Source organism: Onthophagus taurus, chromosome 6 (assembly GCF_036711975.1).
Source record: "Onthophagus taurus isolate NC chromosome 6, IU_Otau_3.0, whole genome shotgun sequence".
In the NCBI taxonomy this organism is placed as follows: domain Eukaryota; kingdom Metazoa; phylum Arthropoda; class Insecta; order Coleoptera; family Scarabaeidae; genus Onthophagus; species Onthophagus taurus.
In genome coordinates, this window is record NC_091971.1 from 21140098 (window position 1) to 21163919 (window position 23822).

Sequence of the window (23822 nt, forward strand, 5' to 3'; positions counted from 1 at the left end):
TGTATATTTAAAGGGCCCGACGATCGATTTCAGTGACCTACATTTTACAATGTTATTGATGAGCTAATGTCATTGATGTCATTTTTGTCCTCTTTGTATTAGCGGCGTGTACATTTCAACGAGCGTTGAAACATCTATTTTTAGATATTGAAAATTAATTACACTTTATAATAATTATTAAAATTATATAAGAAATTTTTTAAACATTTTTAAATGTCAATTTTTAGACATTTAGATTTTTTTGTTTAGTTGTCATAGCAACACAAGATTGTCATTTAAACGTCAAATTATTTTCAAAAATATTCTTTAATTTAAAAATTTCATTGTTATTAATAAATTCTTATAATTACAATAAAATTCGTTTTTTTATTTACAAATAACAGAAAATGTATGCAACTTATTTAACATAACCTTAATTTTTTAGCGTCATCTACTTCGATATAGCCGTTTATAAGATTTTAAAAGTTTTCTCAAAATAACGCCGCAAACATAATTAAATCGTAAGTTTATCACTAAAATCATTCATGTTATAATTATATAAATATCCACTTTTTTGAAACACTTTAAAACAACTTAATAAAACGAACTTTTTATTCTTAACCTCACTTTTTAAACCGCCTTTAGAGAATGTCTGACTTCTCAGATCTTCTTTTTGAAGCTGAGAAGCTCACGCAAGAAATAGAAGATGCCAGTGAACTTCCAAAAGTCGATAGATCTTTAAGACAAGTATTAGAAGCTTCAAATGAATTGTATAATAGAGTTGCACAAACTGGTGCTAAAGATATCCAAGCGTAATAAAATCATTTGTAACCTTTTTAATTATATACTTAAATAACTTATTTTGTAGTAACCTGTTGTTGGGTTCAAAAGGGATTGATTTGCCAAGAATAGCTCAAAAACTTGATTTAATAAGTTCAAAACGAACGTTTGAAGCAGTCCAACCTGTAGATGATGTAGATATTACGGCTTGTTTAGAAAATGAAACAAGAAATTGTATTTTGAGTGTAATCAATGATGAGCATAAAAAGTGCTTTAATACTATATCAGAACAAGCATGGGAGCATCAAATGGGGGAGTGGAAACAAGAAAAGTTAAAGATTTTGAATGCAATGATTGGACCATCTGGAAATTTTATAACTTTGCCAAAGCAGCGAACTCTTTTTATGGAACCGGTTGTTGTGTCAAGTATATTAGATAAAGAGGAGGCGATGTATGCTGCAAAAATTATGGAGTATAATATGGCTTTGATGAGAGAAGGGCGTAAACCAAATCCTGTTAGTTTATTTGCAAAAGCTGCTGAAGAGTTTAAAAATACGGTAATAAATTGATTTAAATTAAATTAACCCATTTAGTCCCACTCTGCTTTATATTAAAAAAAAATCGGTTTTTCATAATTTTCCTTAAGATGGAATGAAAAATATAAAAATGCGCACAGGTGTTTGAAAAAAAATTTGTTTTTGAGATATGAGATGGTGCAAAAATTCACCACTAGTAAGATAAACGAACAACACAACAAAATTTTGATCATAATTTATTAACTAACAAGTACAGCCATAGAATGGACCAAAATAAGGAGTTTTAGGGGTTGAAAGTTTGGGGAAAAAGTACATTTTTGCATATATTGCGAAATTATCGCAATATAAACTATCACCTTATTATAGCCCTTCAAATGAGCAAATATAAGGCGACATTGTACAAAACGCGTCATGTACTCCTTATATTCACGTTCTGTACAGGTGTCCAAATTTTGATGGGTTTGCAGGATATCTCAGTTATTAGGAAAGATAGAAAGTTGCGGCTTTCGCGAACCTGAGCTACTTTTTTGTGAAACTTACAATGGCGCAAACCAAATTTTCATAGCCCTCTTCGTTTTTGATATACAGGGAGTGTTTGAAATTTACGATTTTCAGACACCTCCTGTATCTCGGCTATTCGCAAACTTATTAAGAAAGTAAAAACGGATTCTGATATATTTTTTCACGTGGAATCCAATGGTGCACGTAGAATTTTTCTAATCATCGCGGTTTTTGAGTTATAAACACAACTCAAATACTAAATACTAAGCTCTTTATAACTCAAAAATCGTGATGACTAGAAAAATTCTACGTGCACCATTGGATTCTACGTGAAAAAATCTATTAGAACCCGTTTTTACGTTTACAGATAGCCGAGATACAGGAGGTGTCTGAAAATCGTAAATTTTGAAACACTCCCTGTATATCAAAAACGAAGAGGGCAAAATTTGGTTTGCGCCATTGTAAGTTTCACAAAAAAATAGTTCAGGTTCGCGAAAGAAGCAACTTTCTATCTTTCATAATAACTGAGATACCCTGCAAACCCATCGAAATTTGGACACCCTGTACACCGCCACCGTAACATATTCTCATTTTGCGGAGATTAACAAGGCTAAAAATCTGACAGATCTGTCAAATAGCTATTGAAGATTCACAGATATGTAGGTGAAAATACTAGCCTTTAATCACGTATAAAACCTGAATTTGCTAGAACTTAATACACGAATTAATGAATCATATTTTAATGCATTCAATTAAACAACATGTATAACATGGAAAACTTATAGTCAATAATACATAGAAGTTCTGTACATGTGCAATAATACAGGTGCACAAGCGAACGAGACAGCAGGCGGCGCCGGCGCAGCTGACCGACGAGCGATAGATGTGATGCAAGGTCTATAGAACATAAGGTTACCCAATGCCGATTCTCCTCTTCTGAGGGGCAAGGTGGGTCAGTGACGTAGCTGGTTCTATGAACAACACAACACGATGCGAAGTTTAAATATTTTATATAGACTGTACCACAGTATAGGCCACCTATAGGCTATCTTTTACTCTGACTGTATCGAACCAGTGACGTCAATCTGCGGTGTAATAATCGATACTACACAGGCATAGGGAATTAGGTAACCTTATGTTCTATAGACCTTGGATGTAATGCATCAGCAACTGCGTTATGACGCAAGTGAGTTGATACATTGCGCTAACTCACTTAGGTGCGCCAGTATCAGTGTGTCAGCGCAGCAAATTTTGCTGTGTTACACATGGTTAGTTAACCTATAACTACTTTTCGTAAGAATGATGTGATAAAACTATCAGGTATTTTGAAAATATTTTAAACAAAACCATAAATAAAATTAGGCGCACAGTAAAATTTTTAGTGTAAAGTAAGGCATGTACGACATTTGGGGGTAGTGGGGGTTAACTACTTCCTTAAGAATTAATTCTATTCTAGGCGTTACCATGTACATGTTATGATCGCTACATCCACACAGATATCACATGTTGGCTTTTCACTCGAAAAGCAAACTTTCACGGGATTTTCAAAATGATCGGGTCTCATCTAGATATCTTGCAAATCATGCGTATTTAAAAGCATTTGTAAACCTAGGTGAAGACAATTGGTTATGCGTTAGGGACTACAACTTTAATATATTATCCCTCTGATGTAAATTGAAATCATACTGGTAAAAAATAACTTGGTCAGAGAATCTTCTAATAAAATTTTTCCATATCCTGAAACCAAATCCATCTAAGGGCTGTATTTGACCGGTTGTTCTTACATATATGGATAGGTGTTTAAAATTACTGTTTAATGGAGTTACTTTACTAATAACTTCAAGATAATGGTCAACCCAAAAATCAAATATTAATAATGATTTGGAACCAGTATTTGGAAAATATACATTTTGTGGCCAATTTGTCTTATGTGCTGACGTTAATTTTTCAGATTTTGATGCCAAAACGTAAATATTATCGGCTTAAACATTGTATTTGCTACCCTCAGTCCAAAGGTGTCAGAGGTTTCTTTTAAAACAACTGAAAGTAGGGAAAGAAGTTTTCCATCAGCAGATATTATGGGTTGATTATTATGGGTTTATTCTTGGAGTGACCACTGCCCTGAAATTATTAGTGAAATAACTCCATTGAATGGTACGTTTAAACATTTGTCTATAACTGGTTAAGGTAGTTAACCCCAGCCACCCTTAAGTGTCGTATAGGGCTTATTTTATTGCGTAAATCTTAATTTGCAACTAATTTATGATTTTCTTCAAAATATTGTTCAACAACGTAACAGATTATCACATTATATTTAAGGAAAGTGATTATCTATTAGGTTAAAAGGGGCAAATAATAGGAAAGATGATGTAATCCTTATATTTCATCATACATCGTCCTAGTGGTGTTTTTCAAATTCAATTCAAGTTTTTATTTTGCGTTTCAAGATATACATGAGAAAAGTATGCACTAAAAACTTGCAAATGCCAAAATTTTAAAGAATTTTATGCTCCAAAAATAGTTTTATTTCCATTGTATATTTTGAACAAAAATTTTCAATAGAAAAGAATTGATGCATATACGGTTTAAATAGCAAGAATTATGAAATATTTTGCCATGTATAGCCTAACAACCTTATAGTGTTATTGTACAAACAGCTAGCACCATCAAATCTGGAAATATATGGCTATAAAATAATTTTTAAAATGCTGGTGCGTTTTCACAGCAATGGGACTAAATGGGTTAAATAATTTTTGGAAAAATTCAAGAATCATCATATCGACGATTATCAATATAAGATAATCAATGTGAAATGACCCATAAAACACGTTAAAAATAAAAAGAAAGTGTAGAACATACCGAAAAATCACATTAAAGTTTCGATGTGACGTCACAAACAATGTTCACCATGCATTTTCCGATTAAAACGGTCAACACCTAACCTACGAATTGTTTATTTTATAGCCGCGATATTCATAATATCAATCTGATCAACTTAAAACTAAAGTTATTTTCACTAAACTAGGTGACATTACAACGTATATTTACAGATGAAACACCCTTGTTTTTCTTAGGCTTTCGATGCATAATGACTGACTACCTGTTAAACTAACACTAGCACTATCACAAGAGCTAACACTAGAACTAGAATCTTTCGGGTAAAGCCGTGCGTTTTTTGAAAAAATGTTTGACGTTTCGGATTCCATGTTGCAACCTTCTTCAGAAACAAGTTTGAAGTGAAGTCACTAGTTTTAGTTTAATTAATATCGGCCGTGAAAGCCTTCGTACTTATATTGACTACCTGTTGTTAGATAGACTGTGTGTCAATAGACTCTGTGCTAATACTATAACTAATAGTAGACCGAAAACTAGAAACATTCGGGTTTAGTCGCACGTCTTTCAAAACGGCTAATCCCGAATGATTCTAGTTCTAGGTCTTGTGTTAGTTTTAATGATAGTGCTAGTGTAAAACTAGAACTATCACTAGATCTTCTAGGTTGCAATAAAAATAGTGATATCTTATGCTAACTAGCGCTACCTACCACTGTCACTAGAACTAACATTAGACAAAAACGAGAAATATTCAGGTTTAGCCGTCTTATGAGACGCACGGCTAAACCCGAATGTTTCTGGTTCTAGGTCTAGTGTTAGTTCTACTTTTCTTTCAGTAAAAATAGACCACAATCTAATAAAAAACGAAATACATTTAAAACTAGAATAAACACTAGAACTAGCAACATTCGGGTTTAGCCGCACGTCCGGATTAAAACAACATATGTTAAGATACCACAATGACGAAAACAAATCAAAGAAAAAACGTGAGCGTGAAGAGTCATTTACAAGTAACAATTCACAGTTCACTGTGCTATCATGCTATCAATCTTACCTGACATAATGACGAAAGGTGCACAGATGGACGGATGATAGCTATCATGGATATTATATTGGTTGATATGCTGCCGTATTCGTTGGTGGAAGGTGAGGCGTTTAAACGTCTCAATTTTGGCGATCCTAGCGCTATTCACAAATATAATTTAAAAAGTGAAAAATATTTTAGAACGTCGGTAATGCCAAAAACGTATGACAAGGTAAAGACCAAGGTCATGAATTTGGTTGATAAATGTGCATGGATAAGTTATAAAGCATGGATAATTTTATTAAGCTTTACAGGACATTTTATCACAAAGAATGAAAGTGAAATTGGACGCAACAATATTAGATGAAATATTAGAGAAATTTTGAACGACTGGAATAATTGAACGAATAATAATTTGATAATACAGCCAATATGGTATGTGCTATGAGAACGCAATATAATCCCTAGGTTGTATGGCGTATAGTCTGCAATTAGTCATAAAAGATGTTTTGTTTGAAAATGAGCGGAACAAAATTTTAGTATGTAACTGGAGAAAAAGTGTAAGCCATTTTCATCGAAGCGAGTAGGCATCCAGAAAATTGACCGATTGTCAAAGTCATTGTGGGCCTCTGATTCATTGTTTGCTGTAAGACATAGAAATCAGATGGAATAGCACCTACTTAATGCTGCAGCGACTTGTAGAGCAAAAAAGAGCAATAAATCTCTCTAGCATGGAGATACCTCCATAGACCTACACTCTTCTGCACTGACTGGAAACATTTTGAAAATTTAATAAAGTGCTAAAATATTTTTATGAGGCTACACTCGACATATCCTCTGGTACTGCCTGTATTTCGATTATTATTCCATTATTAGCTGTACTAAACAATAAACTACAACTTCAAGACGAAAATGAAGACATTACTGAAGTAAAAAGAAAACTATATGAATTTTTAAATAAACAATTTGATTATGCGAAAGGAAATTCTTTTCTTATATCATCTACGTTACTCGACCCAAGTATTAAATCCAAATACTTGGTTTCTGCAGATGTAGATATTGCCATGGCCGAAATGAAAAACTTTTTGAACCACAAAAAGGAAAAAACACCCGAATGAAGAGCTTGATTTATATTCTAAACTCTGCACTAGTCACCCAGGAAAGGAAGGCATGACAACACACATGATCACGACAGGAAAAAGGAAAATTTTCAGTTGCGGCCGAAACTACGACCGTGACTAAATTTCGGTTATGGCTCAAAATTAATTTTCGGTAAGGCACTAGCTTCTAGGCTTGTGTTAGTTCTACTGCAAAACTAGAACTAACACTAGATCTAGAACTAGAAACATTCGGGTTTAGCCGCATGTCTCTCAAGACGGCTAAACCCGAATGATGAATGCATTAGATATCACTATGTTGCATTTTTTTATGGCACTAAAACTAGAACTAACACTGGATCTAGAACTAGAAACATTCGGGTTTAGCCGTCTTCAGACGCAAATTCCAGGCTAACCCAACCTAGAATTTACAACCCACCCTCTGCTCCATGCTCAACCCGACATTTGAGAAATTCGCACTGGTTTAAATGTTAATTAGCCTAACTCAAAGTGGAATTTCTACACAAAATTCTAAAATAAATCAGTAAATTAGGTGGATCCGAATGTAACGTTTAAAGAGGGAGGTAAGGCATCAGGTATACATAGCTTTTAAGTTAGCTGTAGTTTAGATGGTAAACAACTACATTTTAGTCGTTGTGCATCGAAAACTTAAGAAATAATCGTATTTCACGCGAAAATATGCGTATTTTTTGAGTTTTGCACTTTTCCACATTTTTTTTTATTTGTAACGGCTTACTTGAGTGATTTCACGTCGATTAAAAAAATTTGCGATTTTTAAACGACATGATGATTGAATTGTACCTAATTTTTTTAGAAAGTTAATGATATGTGGGAAATTGTGCGATATATGGTTGAAATGCCTGCATTTCCTAAAGAAAGTGATCCCGTTGCAAGTAGAAATACAGATGCTGTTGTGTTAATGTTAGCAAGTCAAGGAAGAAGATATCTTGAATATAGGTTAATTTTTAAATAATAAAAAAAATCTTAATTATAAATTATTTTTCACAATTTAGATATAAAACTTACATGAACAACATAATAAACGAAAATTTATTACGAGCTCAAAGAGGTGGAATTCCCGGAACATATCCTTTAGTTAAAAGTTTCGTTGGTGTACGATTTCAAGGTGATTATTTAGGCCTTCAAGATGGTTATATAGAAGAAAGACCCTTTTGGCCTGTCGTCTACTACTGCTTAAGAGCCGGGGATTTATCCGCAACATTACACTGTCTTAAAAAATCGACTGTTGAATGTCAAGATTTAATTGGCTTATTGGAAATGAGACTTTCAAAAGGTCCAACCAACGAAATTGAAAAGTTAGAAAACAACATTCGATTTCAATATCGAAGATTTGTTCGAAACGCGACTGATCCATTTAAAAGAATTGTTTGGTCTGTTTTGGGTTGTTGCGATGTTAGCGACGAGCACTCAGAAGTTGCAAAAACCGCTGATGATTATTTATGGTTAAAATTAAGTTTGGTTAGGGCTGGATATGATAGAGAAGACCATATCGATTATAATGATTTACAAAGGACTATTATCGATGATTATGGAGAAGCTCATTATGATGCTTTAAACCAACCCCATTTATATTTTCAAGTTTTAATGTTAACAGGACAATTCGAAGCTGCCATTGAATTTTTAGCAAGAATCGAACGTTATAAAGTACATGCTGTTCATATGGCTATTGCTTTAAACGAAATTTATTTATTGGCTGGTCCAAGTGATTATTCATCACCTTTACGTAAATAAATTAAATACTTTTAAATTATTTATTTTAATTATTTGTTTTTAGTTTTTATTGATCCAGCAGATCCAAAACCAAGTCGTCGAATAAATATAGTTCGTTTAATCATGGTTTATGTTCGTAAATTTGAGGTGACCGCAATAGAAGAAGCTTTACACTATTTTTATTTGTTAAATAGAGTTAAAAATCAAGATGATAAAAATATGTATATGGTTTGTGTTAGCGATTTAGTTCAAGAAACGCGCGAATTTGAAAGAATGTTTGGGAAAATCCAACCTAATGGAATTAGAACGAAAGGTTTACTCGATCAATTTCCTAATTGTGAAGCTACACCAGAAATTATTGCCGATTATGTTGCTGGGGAACTCGTTCATAAAGGTTTATTTGAGGATGCTGTTGATATGTATGATATTGCAAATGTAAGTATGATTCTATTAATTTTATATCTAAAAATAATATGATAATTTTCTGATACAATAATTAAGAAATGAATTGAGGTGTTTTTTATCATAACTTTTTTCTGTTAGTTTAACAGAAAATTAATGTTAGTTATTAGATTATTAGAAGTGACCAGAGAGTGATTAAATTTATTTTGTGGTCTTATGGTCGTGTTGCCAGGATTTAGTTCAACTTTATATCACGTGGCTTTAGAAAACATTTACATAGAATCAAAAGAAGCGTTTGATATATTAAAGAAAAAAGCAATACAAGAGAAAATTAAATATGGTGAAAATGCAAATTTATCTACAGAAATTACTGTGTCTTTAACTGGAAACACACCGGTAAAATAATCAATCTTATAGTAAAATCTGGAACTGAAGAACATAATATTTGGATTGATAAACATAGAGAGGTCATTAGAGGTTTATCGAGGATAGAAAATGAACTTAGTGATGAATTTACAAGGGCGGGATTAAATAAGTTTAGAGTAACTAAGAAAAAGGGACATACCTGATGCATGGACTTCACGTGTTGTTTCTTAGTCGACTAAAGTTATCCGTAGCATTTATAGAAACAGCGTGAACCGTGTGATAAAGCAAAATGCACAATTGGAAAACTTGATGACCAGAGAATGCTTGACACAAGGAGGAGCCACAAGAGAAACGCCGCAAGGGGTCGGAACAGGAGTATACTGCCAGACACCTCGGGTTAAGCAAGCTTAATCCAGGTGGAAGTATTTGCTATTGGCAGTACAGAGAACATGACAGTACGATTTTTCTCAGACAGTCAAGCCGCTCTCCTGGCGCTGCAGGCCGTGAAAACCGTGTCGGCTCTGGTTAATGACTAAAAGAACGTTAAACACACTGAGTTGTGATAACAGAGTTTCTCTATTCTAGATCCCAGGTTACTCTGGGGTTGCTGGCACTGAAGCGGCAGATGAGCTAGCACGATATGGCAGCGTTAAAGCGTTTGTAGGGCCAGAACCAGCAATTGGTGTATCATTTGCTATGGCCAAACATAGGATTGGACTGTGGATTGAAGAGAGACTTCACCTACTGTGGATCAGTTCTCCTGGAATGAGACATGCTAAGGTGTTTATTAACATCGACACTGTCAAACCCGGGAATATTTTAGGACTTGCTCAGAGCAGCATTAAAGTTCTAATGGTTGTCTTCACTGGGTACTGTCGATTAAAAATACACCTCAAATACACCTGTTGTGTCTAGCCGACGATATGTGCAGAGGATGAGGAAATGGTTGAGCATGATTTATGCCACTGCCCTGGTGTTAATTGTATCAAATTCTTGATTTTTGGGTCGCACTTTGTCTTCCCAACGGACCTGAATGATTTTTCACCGATCAAAGTCTTAAGGATCGTTAAGATCATTGGACTGCACGGTGAAATTTGATAACATTATCTACTGGGTATAATAGCTTTGCGCTGCAAGCGTCAAAAACAAATGTATAAGTCTATATCTACAAGACCACAAAGTAGCGCTGCAAGTAGCAGCGAACTTCCCTATGACGCCTGTAACGACTTGACGCTTGCGGCGATATTTTCGTGGCCAGGGCATTAGCATCGCGGTGCAAGGTTGGTTGGTCCGCCTACCCATTATGTAATGTATAAGTGCGTTCCTGTTTACAGTGTTAATGAATGATATAGTGAGGGAATGTCACAAAAGAACAAGGTATGGTCAAAGGTTGGGTTATAAGAAATTTAAGAACAATAGAGACTGTGGAGTGTACATTTGTGATAATGTGATAATTTCAGGGAATAAAGATGATCTTCGGAGAAATATCACAATATGGAATCAAGTATTAAGAGAATAAATAGGAAGAAAACTAAAGTGATGGCGATTAAAAGAAGAGGAGAAGATTCGAGGAGGAATCTGAAAATCGAAATTGAGAATGAAGTGTTAGAGCAGGTTGAATACTACTGTATTGTGTATTGGGAAGTTACAATTGATGAAAACAGGAGAAGGATATAAACGAAAGAATAGGTAGATTAGAAAGAAATACTAGTGTATATAAAGCAGTATACAGACCAATGTTGACATATGAAAGCGAGTCATGAATACTTACAGAGAGGGACAAAAGCGAGATCTGAGAAACTGAGTAGAGAACATTTTAAAGTGTGAGAGTACACATTTGAGTTGGTGGGACATCTAGTGAGATTAAAGAAGAACAGCAAATAAAACAAGTTTTGGACGGCATGGATACAGATGAGGAGAGCAAGAAGAAGACCACATGAGGCCTGTGAAGACATGGTAGGGAAGATTCTTAAAAAGAGTGGCAACTCAATCAAAGTTCGCTCGGTTGAAGAAAAATGAAAATAAACATATTCTTTATATAAAAACTGGTAAACCAGGCAACTAAAAACTAAGACAGACAAAAACGATAAATAATCAAAAAAAAACAATACTCAGGAATTATAAAGTTTTTATAAAAACACTAATTTGCTGGTTTTTTCTACTCCTTATTTGTTGTACACATTGGAGTGGACGAGACCAAATGTTGTGAAGACCCCTGCCTATTGAAGCTGAAGAACAAACAACACATAAAGATTGTTTTAAAGTTTCAAGAACTTTCTCAATATCAGGAAGGTTTTTTTTGTGAAATCCACCACTGCAAAGCAATAACAGTGGATATAACTTCCTTGGAGAATATAATTGCAAAAAATGGCTCAATTTTTACCTCATCATTTACATTCATCGTGACTGAACACCCAGTGAGCAATTATATGATCGAAATCTTCGTATTGAGTTTACTAGACGTACCAAGCTCGTAGAAAATGATCTCTACATCAAGTATGTGAATGACATACCAGTTATAAGCAAATCAGCAAGCAGTCAGAAAAACTGAATACTACCCAACAGAGCCTGTATCAACTTTATTATCAAAATGTTCGTGGACTTAATACCAAACTGATAGATTTTGTAAGCTCCGTTTGTGCTTCTGATTTTTGTATTATCGCATTGTCTGAGACGTGGTTGAGAGATACTGAGAGATCCTGATTATGAAATGTTGCCTAATCCTTACACAATGTTTACAGCAGATCGCAGCGAACGTCGTGGAAGTAGTGTATTGCTGGCGGTTGACTCTAGGATCGCTGATGTGTTATGTCTTAACTTATCTTCTCTAGTCAATACTGATCTTGTTTCTGCCAAAATTCGCTTTAAGACTTCAGGTTACTGTTTGAAATTGCTTCTTTGCTACTTAAGCTTCTCCTGTCTTATCTGGAAACTGCACTCGTTTTGTCGTCTGGTTTGTTATTCTTGGTGACTTTAATATCCCAAAATATCCCGATCCATGCTGCGACTTTAGTTGTTTACTTGATAACTTCGCTAGTTACAACAATCTAGATCAATTTAATCATGTGACACACAATATGAACCGCACACTCGATTTGGTGTTTGTTTCTTCAGATGTACAACTAGACGTATTTAAGTCTTTATTTGAACTTGTCAGCAGCGACAGTTACCATCCTGCACTTATGATCGACATGACTATGCCTTCTGGGGATGTGGGTCGTTATCAAATTCGTCAAGAATCTAGCTATGCATTTCGATGAGCTAACTTGGTTGGGCTGTATTCAGCGGTTTCGAGGGTTGATTGGAGTGAATTATTAACACTGCATTCAGTCAATCTATGTTGTGAGCATTTTTACAGAGTTCTTTGTTAATTACTGGATGAGTACATCCCTAAGCAACGTGGTAGAACAATTGAATTTAAACATCCAACAAGGTCTGAGGCGCTTGTTCAGCAAGAAAAAACATCATAAAGTGTATAGAAAAACTAAATCACAGTTTCACCGTCAAATGTACTCCCGTTACAGACGTGAATGTAAATTGCGTAATGTAAATGTGTGGAGAGAGATGTAAATGCCGATGCAGAGAAGTTTTGGTCGTTTGTAAATTCATCACGCAAATATCATTACCTTCCCATTACATTATCGGATGGCGATACTATACCGACCGCTACCAAAGACATTGTAGATCTATTTGCTTCTCATTTTGCTAGTTCTTACAGTTTATCGGGGAATCTTTATGAATTCCAAAAGTTTTAATAATGCACCTTTGGAATATCTGAGATCAGTAAAGAGGAATTGTGGGGGTCACTCAGGAGTTTTAAATTGAAATCCACAATAGGCCCGGACGGTATACCGGCTTTTTTTGTCAGAGACTGTGTTCAGTTTGATTATCAAGGCATCATACTTTCCGCCGGTCTGGAAGCAGAGCAGAATTTGTCCAATTTTTAAAAAAGGTGATAGACATTGTGCCGCAAATTACCGACCCATTGCTATTATAAATAATTTCGCTAAGTTGCTTGAACAGATCATTGTGAGGAAAATCAATAGTACAGCACGGAGTCTGCAAAAGCCGTTCCACTAGCACCAATTTAACAGTTTTCACTCAAAACGTTTGCGAAGCCTTAAATTGCCGTTTACAAACGGACGTTATTTACACTGACTTTTTACACGCATTCGATCAACTCGACCATGATATTCTGTTTCGAAAAATTAAGGTCTTTGGTTGCGATTTAAGTCTTTCGTTGCTTCTAAAATGGTACCTATCAAATCAAACGCAATATATCGAGCTGTCCGGAATCAGGTCGAAGCAAATAATGGTCACTAGTGGTGTGCCATGTTTAGGACCTTTACTGTTTACGATATTTGTGAATGAATTGCCACTTTTGAACAAAGTTCAACATTAATGTATGCCGTCGATCTGAAGCTTTTCAGAACAATTGAATCGGACAATGATTGTACCAAGTTGTGTTCATGGTGCCAATCAAATGGGTTGTTATTGAACGTTGTAAAATGTCAAATCATGACTTATACAAATAAAAGAAAAGATATTCGTTATGATTATCGGTTGGAAGATACAAGTCTTGAACGTTTGTCTGAAGTTAAAGATCTGAGGGTTTGGTTCGACATTAAACTGCTGTTCAGCGGCCACATAAGTAAGCTGTCTTCTGTCATAAACAGCTGCGAGTTTGCCAGGTTGAGCTCAGTGTCCACTCTCTATAAAGCGTTCATGAGAAGTAAATTAGAGTATTGTGCAATGGTCTGGTGACCAACAACTCAGAATAACATCTCCGCAATAAAAAGGGTGCAGAAGAAATATGTTAAATATATACACTTCCTAGAATTCGGGCATTATCCTCCTATAGGAAGTGACAGCAACTGTGCGCTTCGTTTGTAAACAACTTACTGCTTGGCCGTGTGACAGCACCTGAAGTCCTATGTCGATTAAATTTCCAAGTACCAAGAATGGAGTCCAGGAGCACTAACACTTTCTTACCGCATAGGGGTAACACCAATTGGGGCCTACATTCGCCTATCAATAGAATCATGCGCGCTACCGATTTGCCGATTTTGTAGATAATAGATTGTGTTAGTTCTGTTTATATAACACTTATTAAATTAGTTCATGTATTGTCACCTTCTTCAAATATTTTTTGTAATTCTTTGTTATGGGACTTATGTCTGTGGGGGTAATAAAGATTATTATTATTATATGCGGATTCAGTGAGTACCAAATTACCAGAACCGCACGAACAGACATCGCCTTTGGTGCTGGTCCCTGAGGTACAGTTACCAAATTCGGTTCGATCCTGAAAGGGTTAAGACAATATTTGTACATTTTTCTACCTTACAAAGAGTCTCTACTCTAGAGGGTGAATCTACATTCTTTCATTAGTTAATCTATGAACAAAATAAAAAATAATTTATTGATAAGGAAGCTTTACTTATTTTTTAAAATTAAAATACATAACTCAGAAATTACATGATCTTAACATTAACATTTTATTTTTTTAGAATCAAGTTGAAGTATTAACAATTCTCTGCACTCTCTTATCACAAGTAGTTCATCTTCAAACCCAAGAAGGATCAATAAGAGAACGAATTCAAGGAAAAATAAAAGATGTTTTTGAAAGATACGCTTCCGACGGTTTCAAATGTCCCGCAAATATCGCAGCCTCATTCACAACGTTAAAAGATTTAATGCTATTTTTCGATTTTTATCATTCAAAACAATTCAATCAGGCTATAAAACTTTTAAACGAACTTCAATTGGTTCCATTACAAGCCAACGAACTTAACGAACGAGTGAACAGTTTTAAGAGATTAAATGTGAGCGTTTGTAAAGTATTACCCGATGTTTTATTAGCAACAATGAATATTTTATACGATCAATATCAAAAGTTGAAAAGTACAGAGTTGTTACCGCAAAGAAGAATTGATTCTAATATTGACAAGGTATTATTTTTTTCGTTGTCTATTTCGTTTTTATTACTTTTATTTGTTTCTAGCAATTAAGTTATTTGAGAGAACAAGCTAAAGTCATTACAAACTTTACTGGAATGCTACCATATAGGATGCCAGGGGATACAAATAGTAGATTAGTTCAAATGGAAATATTAATGCATTAAAATTTGTTATATATTTCTTTTGTATTTTGAATAAAAGTTTCTTAATAAGAATTCTTTTTAATTTTTATTAAGTACTGATTTAAACATCAAAATCAGTTATCATTTCCTACGTATTTTGAGATATAAAAGTAATTGGAAAAATCGATAATTTGCCCTTCTTTCACCTGTAAATATAAAATAAATAACTTGTAGGTGATTATAAAAATAATCTTACAGCTTTATAATCCAAAAATTTTTGCTTAAATTCAAGAAAATCCGAAAAAGACGATAACAAATCAAAGATCTCCCCATCAAATTCATTTTGTCGACTTCTACATGAAACAAAAAGATTTAATATTGTATCTAATTAAAAGGAGTTGTGTAACAAACTTCATTTCATCCTCGAATTCCTTCATACAGAACCCTTCCAACTTGTTATTTAACCCCCTTTCAATGTATTTCTCGATAGTATTTTGATACTCTTTGAATATATCGGTGTACACAAACTTATTTTCCTCTGTATCATCAAATTCTTGCCAATATTTTTCCATAAACTCATCGTGAAGTCGCAAAAACTCATCTTCCATCAGCATATCTTCTATATGCCCTATTATCGAATTGAATCTTTTATCTGATTCGTTAATACACAGATTGGTAAAGTTGATATCGTCTAAAAAAAGGTTTTTTTTATTAATATATTAAGAAATTTGCGCTATTTACCGTTCATGGTTTAAACTGTTGATTTTACAAAATTTTGACGTTTAATTCACGTTTGTTGAAATGCCGTTACGTTGCCATAACAACCAAGATAAAATTACGTTTTAAAGATTTTAAAAATGTTTATAATTATTATAATGAATTGTTTTATAATTTAATTAGATTAATTATTAATTTGGAAATATATAAACTACAATTTTTAAATTTCTAGAAGTACCAACTTCATAGTATAATTCAACTTAATTTATTAAGTAACTTAAATAAATAAATAACTATAAATATAATTATTTTCATACATAAATAGAATAATTATAAACGTTATGTTGAGTTTTTAGTGCGAATTAATTAATTTAAAAATAATTTATCGTTTTTAGTACCAACCTAAATAATAAAAATTTTATATCATTTTCTAAACGTCAACGTCAAATTCAAAAAGTTTTGTCAGTTACAAAATCGGTTCCTCTTCACGTTCTTAAGCGTTAAATAATTTAATAATCATGGAAGATGTTATTGTGTACGATAAAAGTCTTCACCAACGTCTCCAAGAATACTTAGACATCTTCAGTAGTTGCAATTTACCTGTTGCGCAAATACAAAAAGTTTGGTCCACTTATTTAGAGTTAATGTTGGATCCCAATGGCTGGCAGGCGATTTGGAAGATTTGCAGGACAACGTGCGAGTCGTTAAAGATCTCATTTCCTACTTTAGTCCTAGTTTACGTTAAAGATGTAGATGTGGAAACACATAGCGCTTACATTGAAATTTTTGCGGTTCAAGATGATATAGATTTGCCTAAAGAACACTTGGTGCCTTTAAAACATTTATATCCAATGAAAGAACAAGCGAAAACGGTGGCCCTAAACATGGAATCAACTGCAAACGCCCTCGATTTATTTAGATTTTTTTATAACAATTTAATAGTCCCATGGGATTTTGAAGAAGATGATACCACTTCAGATTGGGTTCGTAAACATTTAGAGAACCGTTTGAGATTATATTATGATATGAAAAACGGAATTATTCAACGTCCTATTGCTGAGTATATTCGAGCATTGTTTATTGAAGCTCGTCGATTACAAACAAGAAAAGAACAAATTGAGGCTGAATTAGAAGAGGAAGATGTTGATCCTGATTCTGTAGAAGATGAACGTGTTCAACAACTTGTTGAATGGCATGTTAGAATAATGAGAATAAAAGGAGAAATTGATATATTAGAAAATCCTTTATTAAGAGGTGTTGTGATAAAACAAATGGAAAGAGAGCTAATTAAAACTAATTCTGATGAATCTCCAACAACTTGGCTTATAACTCAAGTAAAAAAAACTAAAGAATATTTAGAATTAATCCAAGAAATCGATAATTTACTCCCAAATGAACCATTAAAAATTTCTTATAACTTCACAAATACATTGGACTCTTTAAAATCTTCTGAAAAAATCCTTTTAAATAAATCAACTCATCATTTAGAAAGTGTGGGAAAAATTATGTGGGGTGGTCAAATTAAAGGAATTTCAACCCCAGAATCAACAATAATAACTTCAGGAAGTGATGATATTGCATTAGATTTTTTGGGAGAAGTTGTTTTGGAAAATTTAACTATAAAAACGAAAAAATCCCAATGTGCTATTTTAGTACGTTGGGGAAATGTAACACTTAGAAATTGTAAACTAATCGGAAATCATCAAGGGATTATCGTGCTAAACGAATGTCAACTTACACTGGAAAATTGCGAATTCCGAGGATTTTCAACTGCTTTAGTTGGAAATTCAGGTTCAAAAATCAATATGAAAGAGATTGAAATACATGATGTTGATTTTGGAATGAAAATTTATGAAGGTTGTGCTTTAAAAATCGAAAAGAGTAATTTCTCTTATTGCAGAGAGTATGGGTTAAGTGTTGAAACAACAAAGTTGGTTAATGCCCATCAAATTTGCAACTTTGAGATTTTAAAAGAGTAATTATTAATACATTAATATCAATTTAATTAATTGATTGATTTTTTTAAAATTTTAGATTATCTAATGTTAAATTGAATGATGTTTTTGGACATCAAAATGGTAAAGGAGATGTTAGTTTAAATAGAATGGCTAAATTGATGTCTGTAAAAGATTTATTTAATGATTTACAATCGGATGAGATGGAAAGTGAAGTTGAAGATGAAACTTTAAATAATTCCGTTATTCATGTGGTAAATTAAAAATTATATTTTTTATGATTATTTTTTTATAATCACCCAAGGTGAGTGCAATGTTAAAATAATATTTAAATTATTAAAAAAAAATTGTTGATATTTTATTCAACACTCAAAATATCCTTTTTATTCCTGTCTTTTCATTATTATGGTGTTTTAAATATTGATCTTGAACATGATTTCTTTATTATATTGAGTTAATACTATTAATTTTAATCTTAATATTTTTATGATGGATCTTGGAAAGATATAATTCTCAAGTTATTGTATAAGTGTTTGAATTAAATTACAATAACCAGATTTACCTCGATGCCACAAAACTACAATCATTGGTCATTACAATGATTAATGAAGTACCATAATAGAACTAATTTTTGTGAAAACAATTAAGGGTTCAACTTCTCCACGAGGCAGATATTTACAACACATGACAAAACAGCCAATTACTTGAAGTTTCTGCAAAGCATATAATATCATAACCAAAAGTCAATGATTAGCTACATACACACCCTATATAACAAAATGTTCAAATATTGAGTTTTTATTGTAACAACCATTAAAATTTTAAATAGCATACCAAGAAGCTTTAAGGGGGGAAATTCATTTAGAACCGTCAAAAAACTAAAAATTTAAGAAATTAATTAAATTTAATTTTAATTATAAAAGTTGCCTGAACATCATATAAATGTGATAGCAAAATTTTAAAGCGAAAGGTGCGTGTTCTTCGTAAATATCATACATATAAACTATGTGACTCACGCATGATCACGTGATAAAAAAAATCGATTATTTTTATAGCAATATCTTGTTTAAGCTCTTGATTCTATGAAGTTTTAATTTCAAATGATTTAAATTGTAGAAGTTATAAACCTTTAACAACTACGTTATAGATAACAATTTACAAGTCTTCCCGGTTTTTATAACTCCGTCTCTTTACTTCTGGGGGAATAAAACGGACAAAAACGGGATTATTCACTAAGGGCCGCATTAAGGAACACACCTTTATTGCAAATTGTAGAGAAATAATAGGTTTATTAATAATTTTAGTTTCAACGAATTTAAATTAGATCTTGTTCTTGTCTGCCCGACTTTTCTTTATGATGGTCATAAAAATCGATGTTTTAAATTGTCGTATAGTTTCCGATATTTCTCATGGTTTTTATGACCCTGAGAAATTGTACTGGCAATAATTATCGCTGGGAAAAATCTATTATTGCTTTTATTTTCATCCCTCCCACTAAATCGGATATTATGCTGATAGCATAAATTCAAAACACCAAATTTGAGTTTCTTTAGTCTTAAATGTGAGATATAACTCTTAATATTCAAAATGTCTTCCTATCCGAAATGTAGTAATGCGTCTAGGGCGCGAAAACGCCATTTTCTTGGGAATCAGCACACTAAAAAAGAAGAAGAAGAAGTTGCAGGACATAGTTCAAGTGCAAAAAAAACTATCCACTGGAAGAACTGAACATATTGCACCGAATAGTCAACATTCGTTTCGTTTGATAGAGTTTTTTTACCGTGTTCAATACTTTGGCTAATGTTGTTATTTGTTGCAAATGTAAAGATACCATACAATTTGAGGTAGATGGAATGAGAGGTCTTGGGTTCAAGCTCGTTTTGCTTTGTCGTTGTGGCCGAAGACATAAATTCAGGACCGTTAATTCAAACTGGTTATGAAATAAATCGTAGAATTGTTTTTGTTATGCGCCTGCTGGGCATTGGGAGGCAAGGAATAAATTTATTTTGCAATTTTATGGATATATAACAATAATATTGTTAAACATCAGCATTCAGCCACCAAATCGGTGTTCGAATATTTCAGCGGAAAAGCTGTTGAAGAAGAAAAGAAAGAAAACGAAAGGCAAGAAAGGTCAATCTTGAATTTAAAAGTATCTGGGTAATGGTAACATGTGCTCTACGAGCTGGTGCAAGTGGCAAAAAGCTAAATCAAATAGGTCGGATTCCTTGATGAAGCATCCAGATGTTCAGAAACACATATATTCAATTTATGAAGATTTATCCAGAGAAAATTTATTAATAAGATGTTTGGGGGGCTACACTCAAAATGCCAATGAAAGTTTCAACTCTACTATTTGGCGATTGGCTCCAAAGTACCTGAATTCTGACTTAAAAATAGTGGAAATTAGTACATATATTACGGCTAGTTTATTTAATGAAGGACACAGTAGCATATTGGAAATAATGAGTAAATGAAATCTAATTATTGGGAGGCAAGCCAAAATATATACGCTGAACAAATGGACGAACATCAAATTACTCTGCAGGAACGACGTAACGAATCTGTGTTTAAAGAAGCTCGAAAAGCACAAAAAGACAAGTTGGCGATCGAAAGTGAATTTTATGAAGAAGCTGAAGGTCTGTTATATGGTCCGGGTATTGCAGACTAGCCAACAAGTTATTTGTGATTGAAAAAAATTTGTTTTTACGACTTGAAACATTAACGTGCTTTTAATTCTAACCACTGTAGCGGATGCTAGAATGTTTGAAACGGAACCGCTCACTCCGTAACGTTCCCCTATCTGATCACTATTTGCCGTTCGCCTATAAGAGTTTTAGAATATGTGAGTACATATTTTTATAGTACAAAGCATCACTAAATAGTAGTGGGTATCAAAAAGGTTTGTAACTAATTTCAACTTTACGAAAAAATAACTTGAAAATACGCTGATTTTAGCTCGTCTAAATGTACTTCCCCCCTTAATATCTTTAGAAAACTCATGTCTTAAAAATTTTATATTTCATTGCCAATGTCTTATGTATAATATACAGTTTTGTTATTATCAGAAATATTTTTTTAATAGTGTTTTAAGCATATTCCATAGTGCTAACATGAAAGTTAAGCGGATATGGAGAAATATGTAGTTGGGTTGCAAGAAAGCATAATTTAAGAGGAAGAACAGAATCCTACAATTTACAAAACTATTACTGAAGACGTAAAGTATGGGAGATTATAACACAAATTGAAGACAAAACTGTGTTATTTTTCGACTCATCAAATGACATCAATGACGCCGCTTTTTGATAATTGTGTTATATTTTGATAAAACGTTTACGTAATAATAGTAAATTATAGTTTGTTAGAGAGGAGCTATGAAAAAAATCAGGACGATTGAGGAGACTTTAGAAACAATTAGAAGAGGAGGAAAATGAAAATAGTGTTCAAGATGATCATGATCATTTTAGGGAGAAAGATAATGTAGAGGAGCGCGAAGAAAATTCTGAGTCGGCGCAAGAACTGCAATCAGAATTAACCTAACAAAAAGGTAAAATTGATGGAACCCTTCTTTATCGGAAAAGACAACCTAACAAAATGGAATCTAATAAAATGATACAACCTTAGCAGGCGTAAAAGGACCAGCATGTATTTCATAAAATATTTTGGATATTTGATTATGCTTTTTTACTGATGACATTATAAATCTTCTTGTTGAATGTACTAACTTATCTATACATCAACATCAGTATTCTAGTGAATATCGAAAAGAAACTAGGTACTACCAATATAATTGAAATAAAAGCATTGATCAGACTCATTTACCTTTCCGCCGTGCGTAAAATCAATCATTGAAGATTTATGGCAAACTAATGGCACATCCATAGAAATGTTCAGACTAACGATGACTAACGAAACATTTGAGGTTTGATAATAAAAATACCCGATTTGAGAGGATAAAAAGAGATTTGTTCGAATTGTTTATTTCTAACTGCTAGAAAAATTATTCCCCATTAGAGTATACTATTGTCGATGAAATGCAGTATATTCCACGTAAACTCGAGAGGTATGGCATCTAAATATTTATTTTAGTTGATGCTAAAGCTTTTTATACAATGAATAACACATGACACAATGAGGTTTGCGTTGGAAAACAACCCTCTGGACCCTTTTGTGATACAGAACTTTTGTGAGAACAGGGAAAAAGCAAATGTTGAGCGTCCTTCGTTGACAAAACGGAGGATGGTGTTGACACATTCTACCAATTATGTGCCAACTATAACTATGCCATAAACACAAGAAGGTGGCCTATGGTAATTTTTTATCGAGTATTGATCATAGCTGCCATAAATGCTTTTTCTGTGTTCAATTCAAGAAATCCTGGTGCAAATATTCTTCGAAGAGTTTTTCTGGAAAAAGTTTCATTTGATTTGGTAACAGATCATCTGAAGAGGCGTGTAACAACTCAACAAGTACGATATTTAACCCAAATGTGCATAAAAGAAATCTGCAACATGGGACCTGAAACTGTTGCCCAAGAGCAAAACAGAGAGTATGGTAGATGTTTCTTATGCAGCGCAAAAAAGAATCGCAAAACAAAATATAAGTGTACTGGATGTAAAAATTTTTTATGTTTAGAGCATGTTACCGCAACGTATTAACATATTATTCTTATGATTTAACATCTTATGTACGTAAAATTACCTTACTTTTTGGTGGGTGCGGTCTGACAAACAGATGTTAGTACTGGTGTTATAAAAATCATGTTAGTACTGGAAGGTTAAATGTAATTACCTTGGCCTGGTCTAAGGTCAAACATGTTATTGGTTTAAGGTACACGATTGATAACGTTTTTAAAAATCATTCTTGTTTTATTAGGTTATATTTAGAAGCATCGCCGTTATTTTTAAATTACAGAGAAATGGACGCAGAACTTAGCTGAGCAAGAATTTTTAACTTAGCTTGTAATATAGAGCGAAAATACTTAGTTTAAACAAACTTAAAAATTTGCTTTATTACGACACTAAAAACGTTAAAAATAACGAAAATCAAAAACCCAACCTATATTTTTACTATCACTACAATATAACCTCATCTGTCGTGTATACCTTGCAGTGGAGTAAATATTAAGTTTATAGATTCTTGTATTATAAGTAAATCTACTACCTGTCCAAGGTACAGTACATTCCCCTAAAGAAAATCTTAATAATCAGATATTCAAAACAGGTTTATGGAAAGAACCCAATGAGATACTGCGCAATAATAATAAAGATATAAACCCTCACTTCTTTTATGGTCCCCCAAATTGTATTCTGTTAGTGATCTTAACGTCTTCATCTCCGTCGTTCTGATTCTTTATGCGGTAGCATTTTCTGCCCTTCTCTCTATAAATGCGGACTTTCGAGGGACATACAGGTGTTTCATGAGGAATGGTACATGCGTTAATATGTTATAGATTTGTTCATTTTAAGCAGAAAAGTTCCTAAAAACTAGTGCTCCATAAACTGGAGGCCAGTTACTGCATAAACTGATTTATTTAAATGTGTAATCGAAATTCCAACATTAAAGGAAGAGTTCGAATATCCCACCGCCTAACTCGATGCACTTGGCTTGAAGATATCACGCACTGTGCTGAGTAATTTATTCTAATGTGCCTTGATTCGGGCAACACTGGCCGTAATACGAGCGATTAGCTCATCACTCGTATTTACTTTTACTTGATAAACATCGCTTTTCAGCCATCCCCACATTTCGTAATCTAACGGATTAAGGTCCCATGACAGACCTGGCTAACTGATAGGA

At 33.4% G+C, this 23822-nt stretch overlaps 3 protein-coding genes across 3 annotated transcripts; 2 read left to right on the top strand and 1 right to left on the bottom strand.

Annotated features, from left to right (window-relative positions):
* Positions 1-410: 410 nt before the first annotated feature.
* LOC111422686 (nuclear pore complex protein Nup93-1-like) lies at positions 411-15444 on the top strand. Its single transcript, XM_023055905.2, has 8 exons — positions 411-500; positions 625-791; positions 848-1316; positions 7585-7727; positions 7784-8514; positions 8566-8936; positions 14780-15220; positions 15274-15444. The coding sequence occupies exons 2-8, from the start codon at positions 628-630 to the stop codon at positions 15391-15393; spliced, it is 2439 nt and encodes an 812-aa protein (XP_022911673.2). The 5' UTR covers positions 411-500; positions 625-627; the 3' UTR covers positions 15394-15444.
* On the bottom strand, positions 15439-16158 carry LOC111422687 (ADP-ribosylation factor-like protein 2-binding protein). The gene is made up of 4 exons (XM_023055906.2): positions 16093-16158; positions 15763-16042; positions 15608-15704; positions 15439-15557 (listed from the first exon to the last, which is right to left on the bottom strand). The coding sequence occupies exons 1-4, from the start codon at positions 16097-16099 to the stop codon at positions 15486-15488; spliced, it is 456 nt and encodes a 151-aa protein (XP_022911674.1). The 5' UTR covers positions 16100-16158; the 3' UTR covers positions 15439-15485.
* Positions 16159-16509: 351 nt separating this feature from the next.
* LOC111422693 (nessun dorma) lies at positions 16510-18398 on the top strand. Its single transcript, XM_023055911.2, has 2 exons — positions 16510-18043; positions 18103-18398. The coding sequence occupies exons 1-2, from the start codon at positions 16587-16589 to the stop codon at positions 18284-18286; spliced, it is 1641 nt and encodes a 546-aa protein (XP_022911679.2). The 5' UTR covers positions 16510-16586; the 3' UTR covers positions 18287-18398.
* The last annotated feature ends 5424 nt before the right edge of the window (positions 18399-23822 follow it).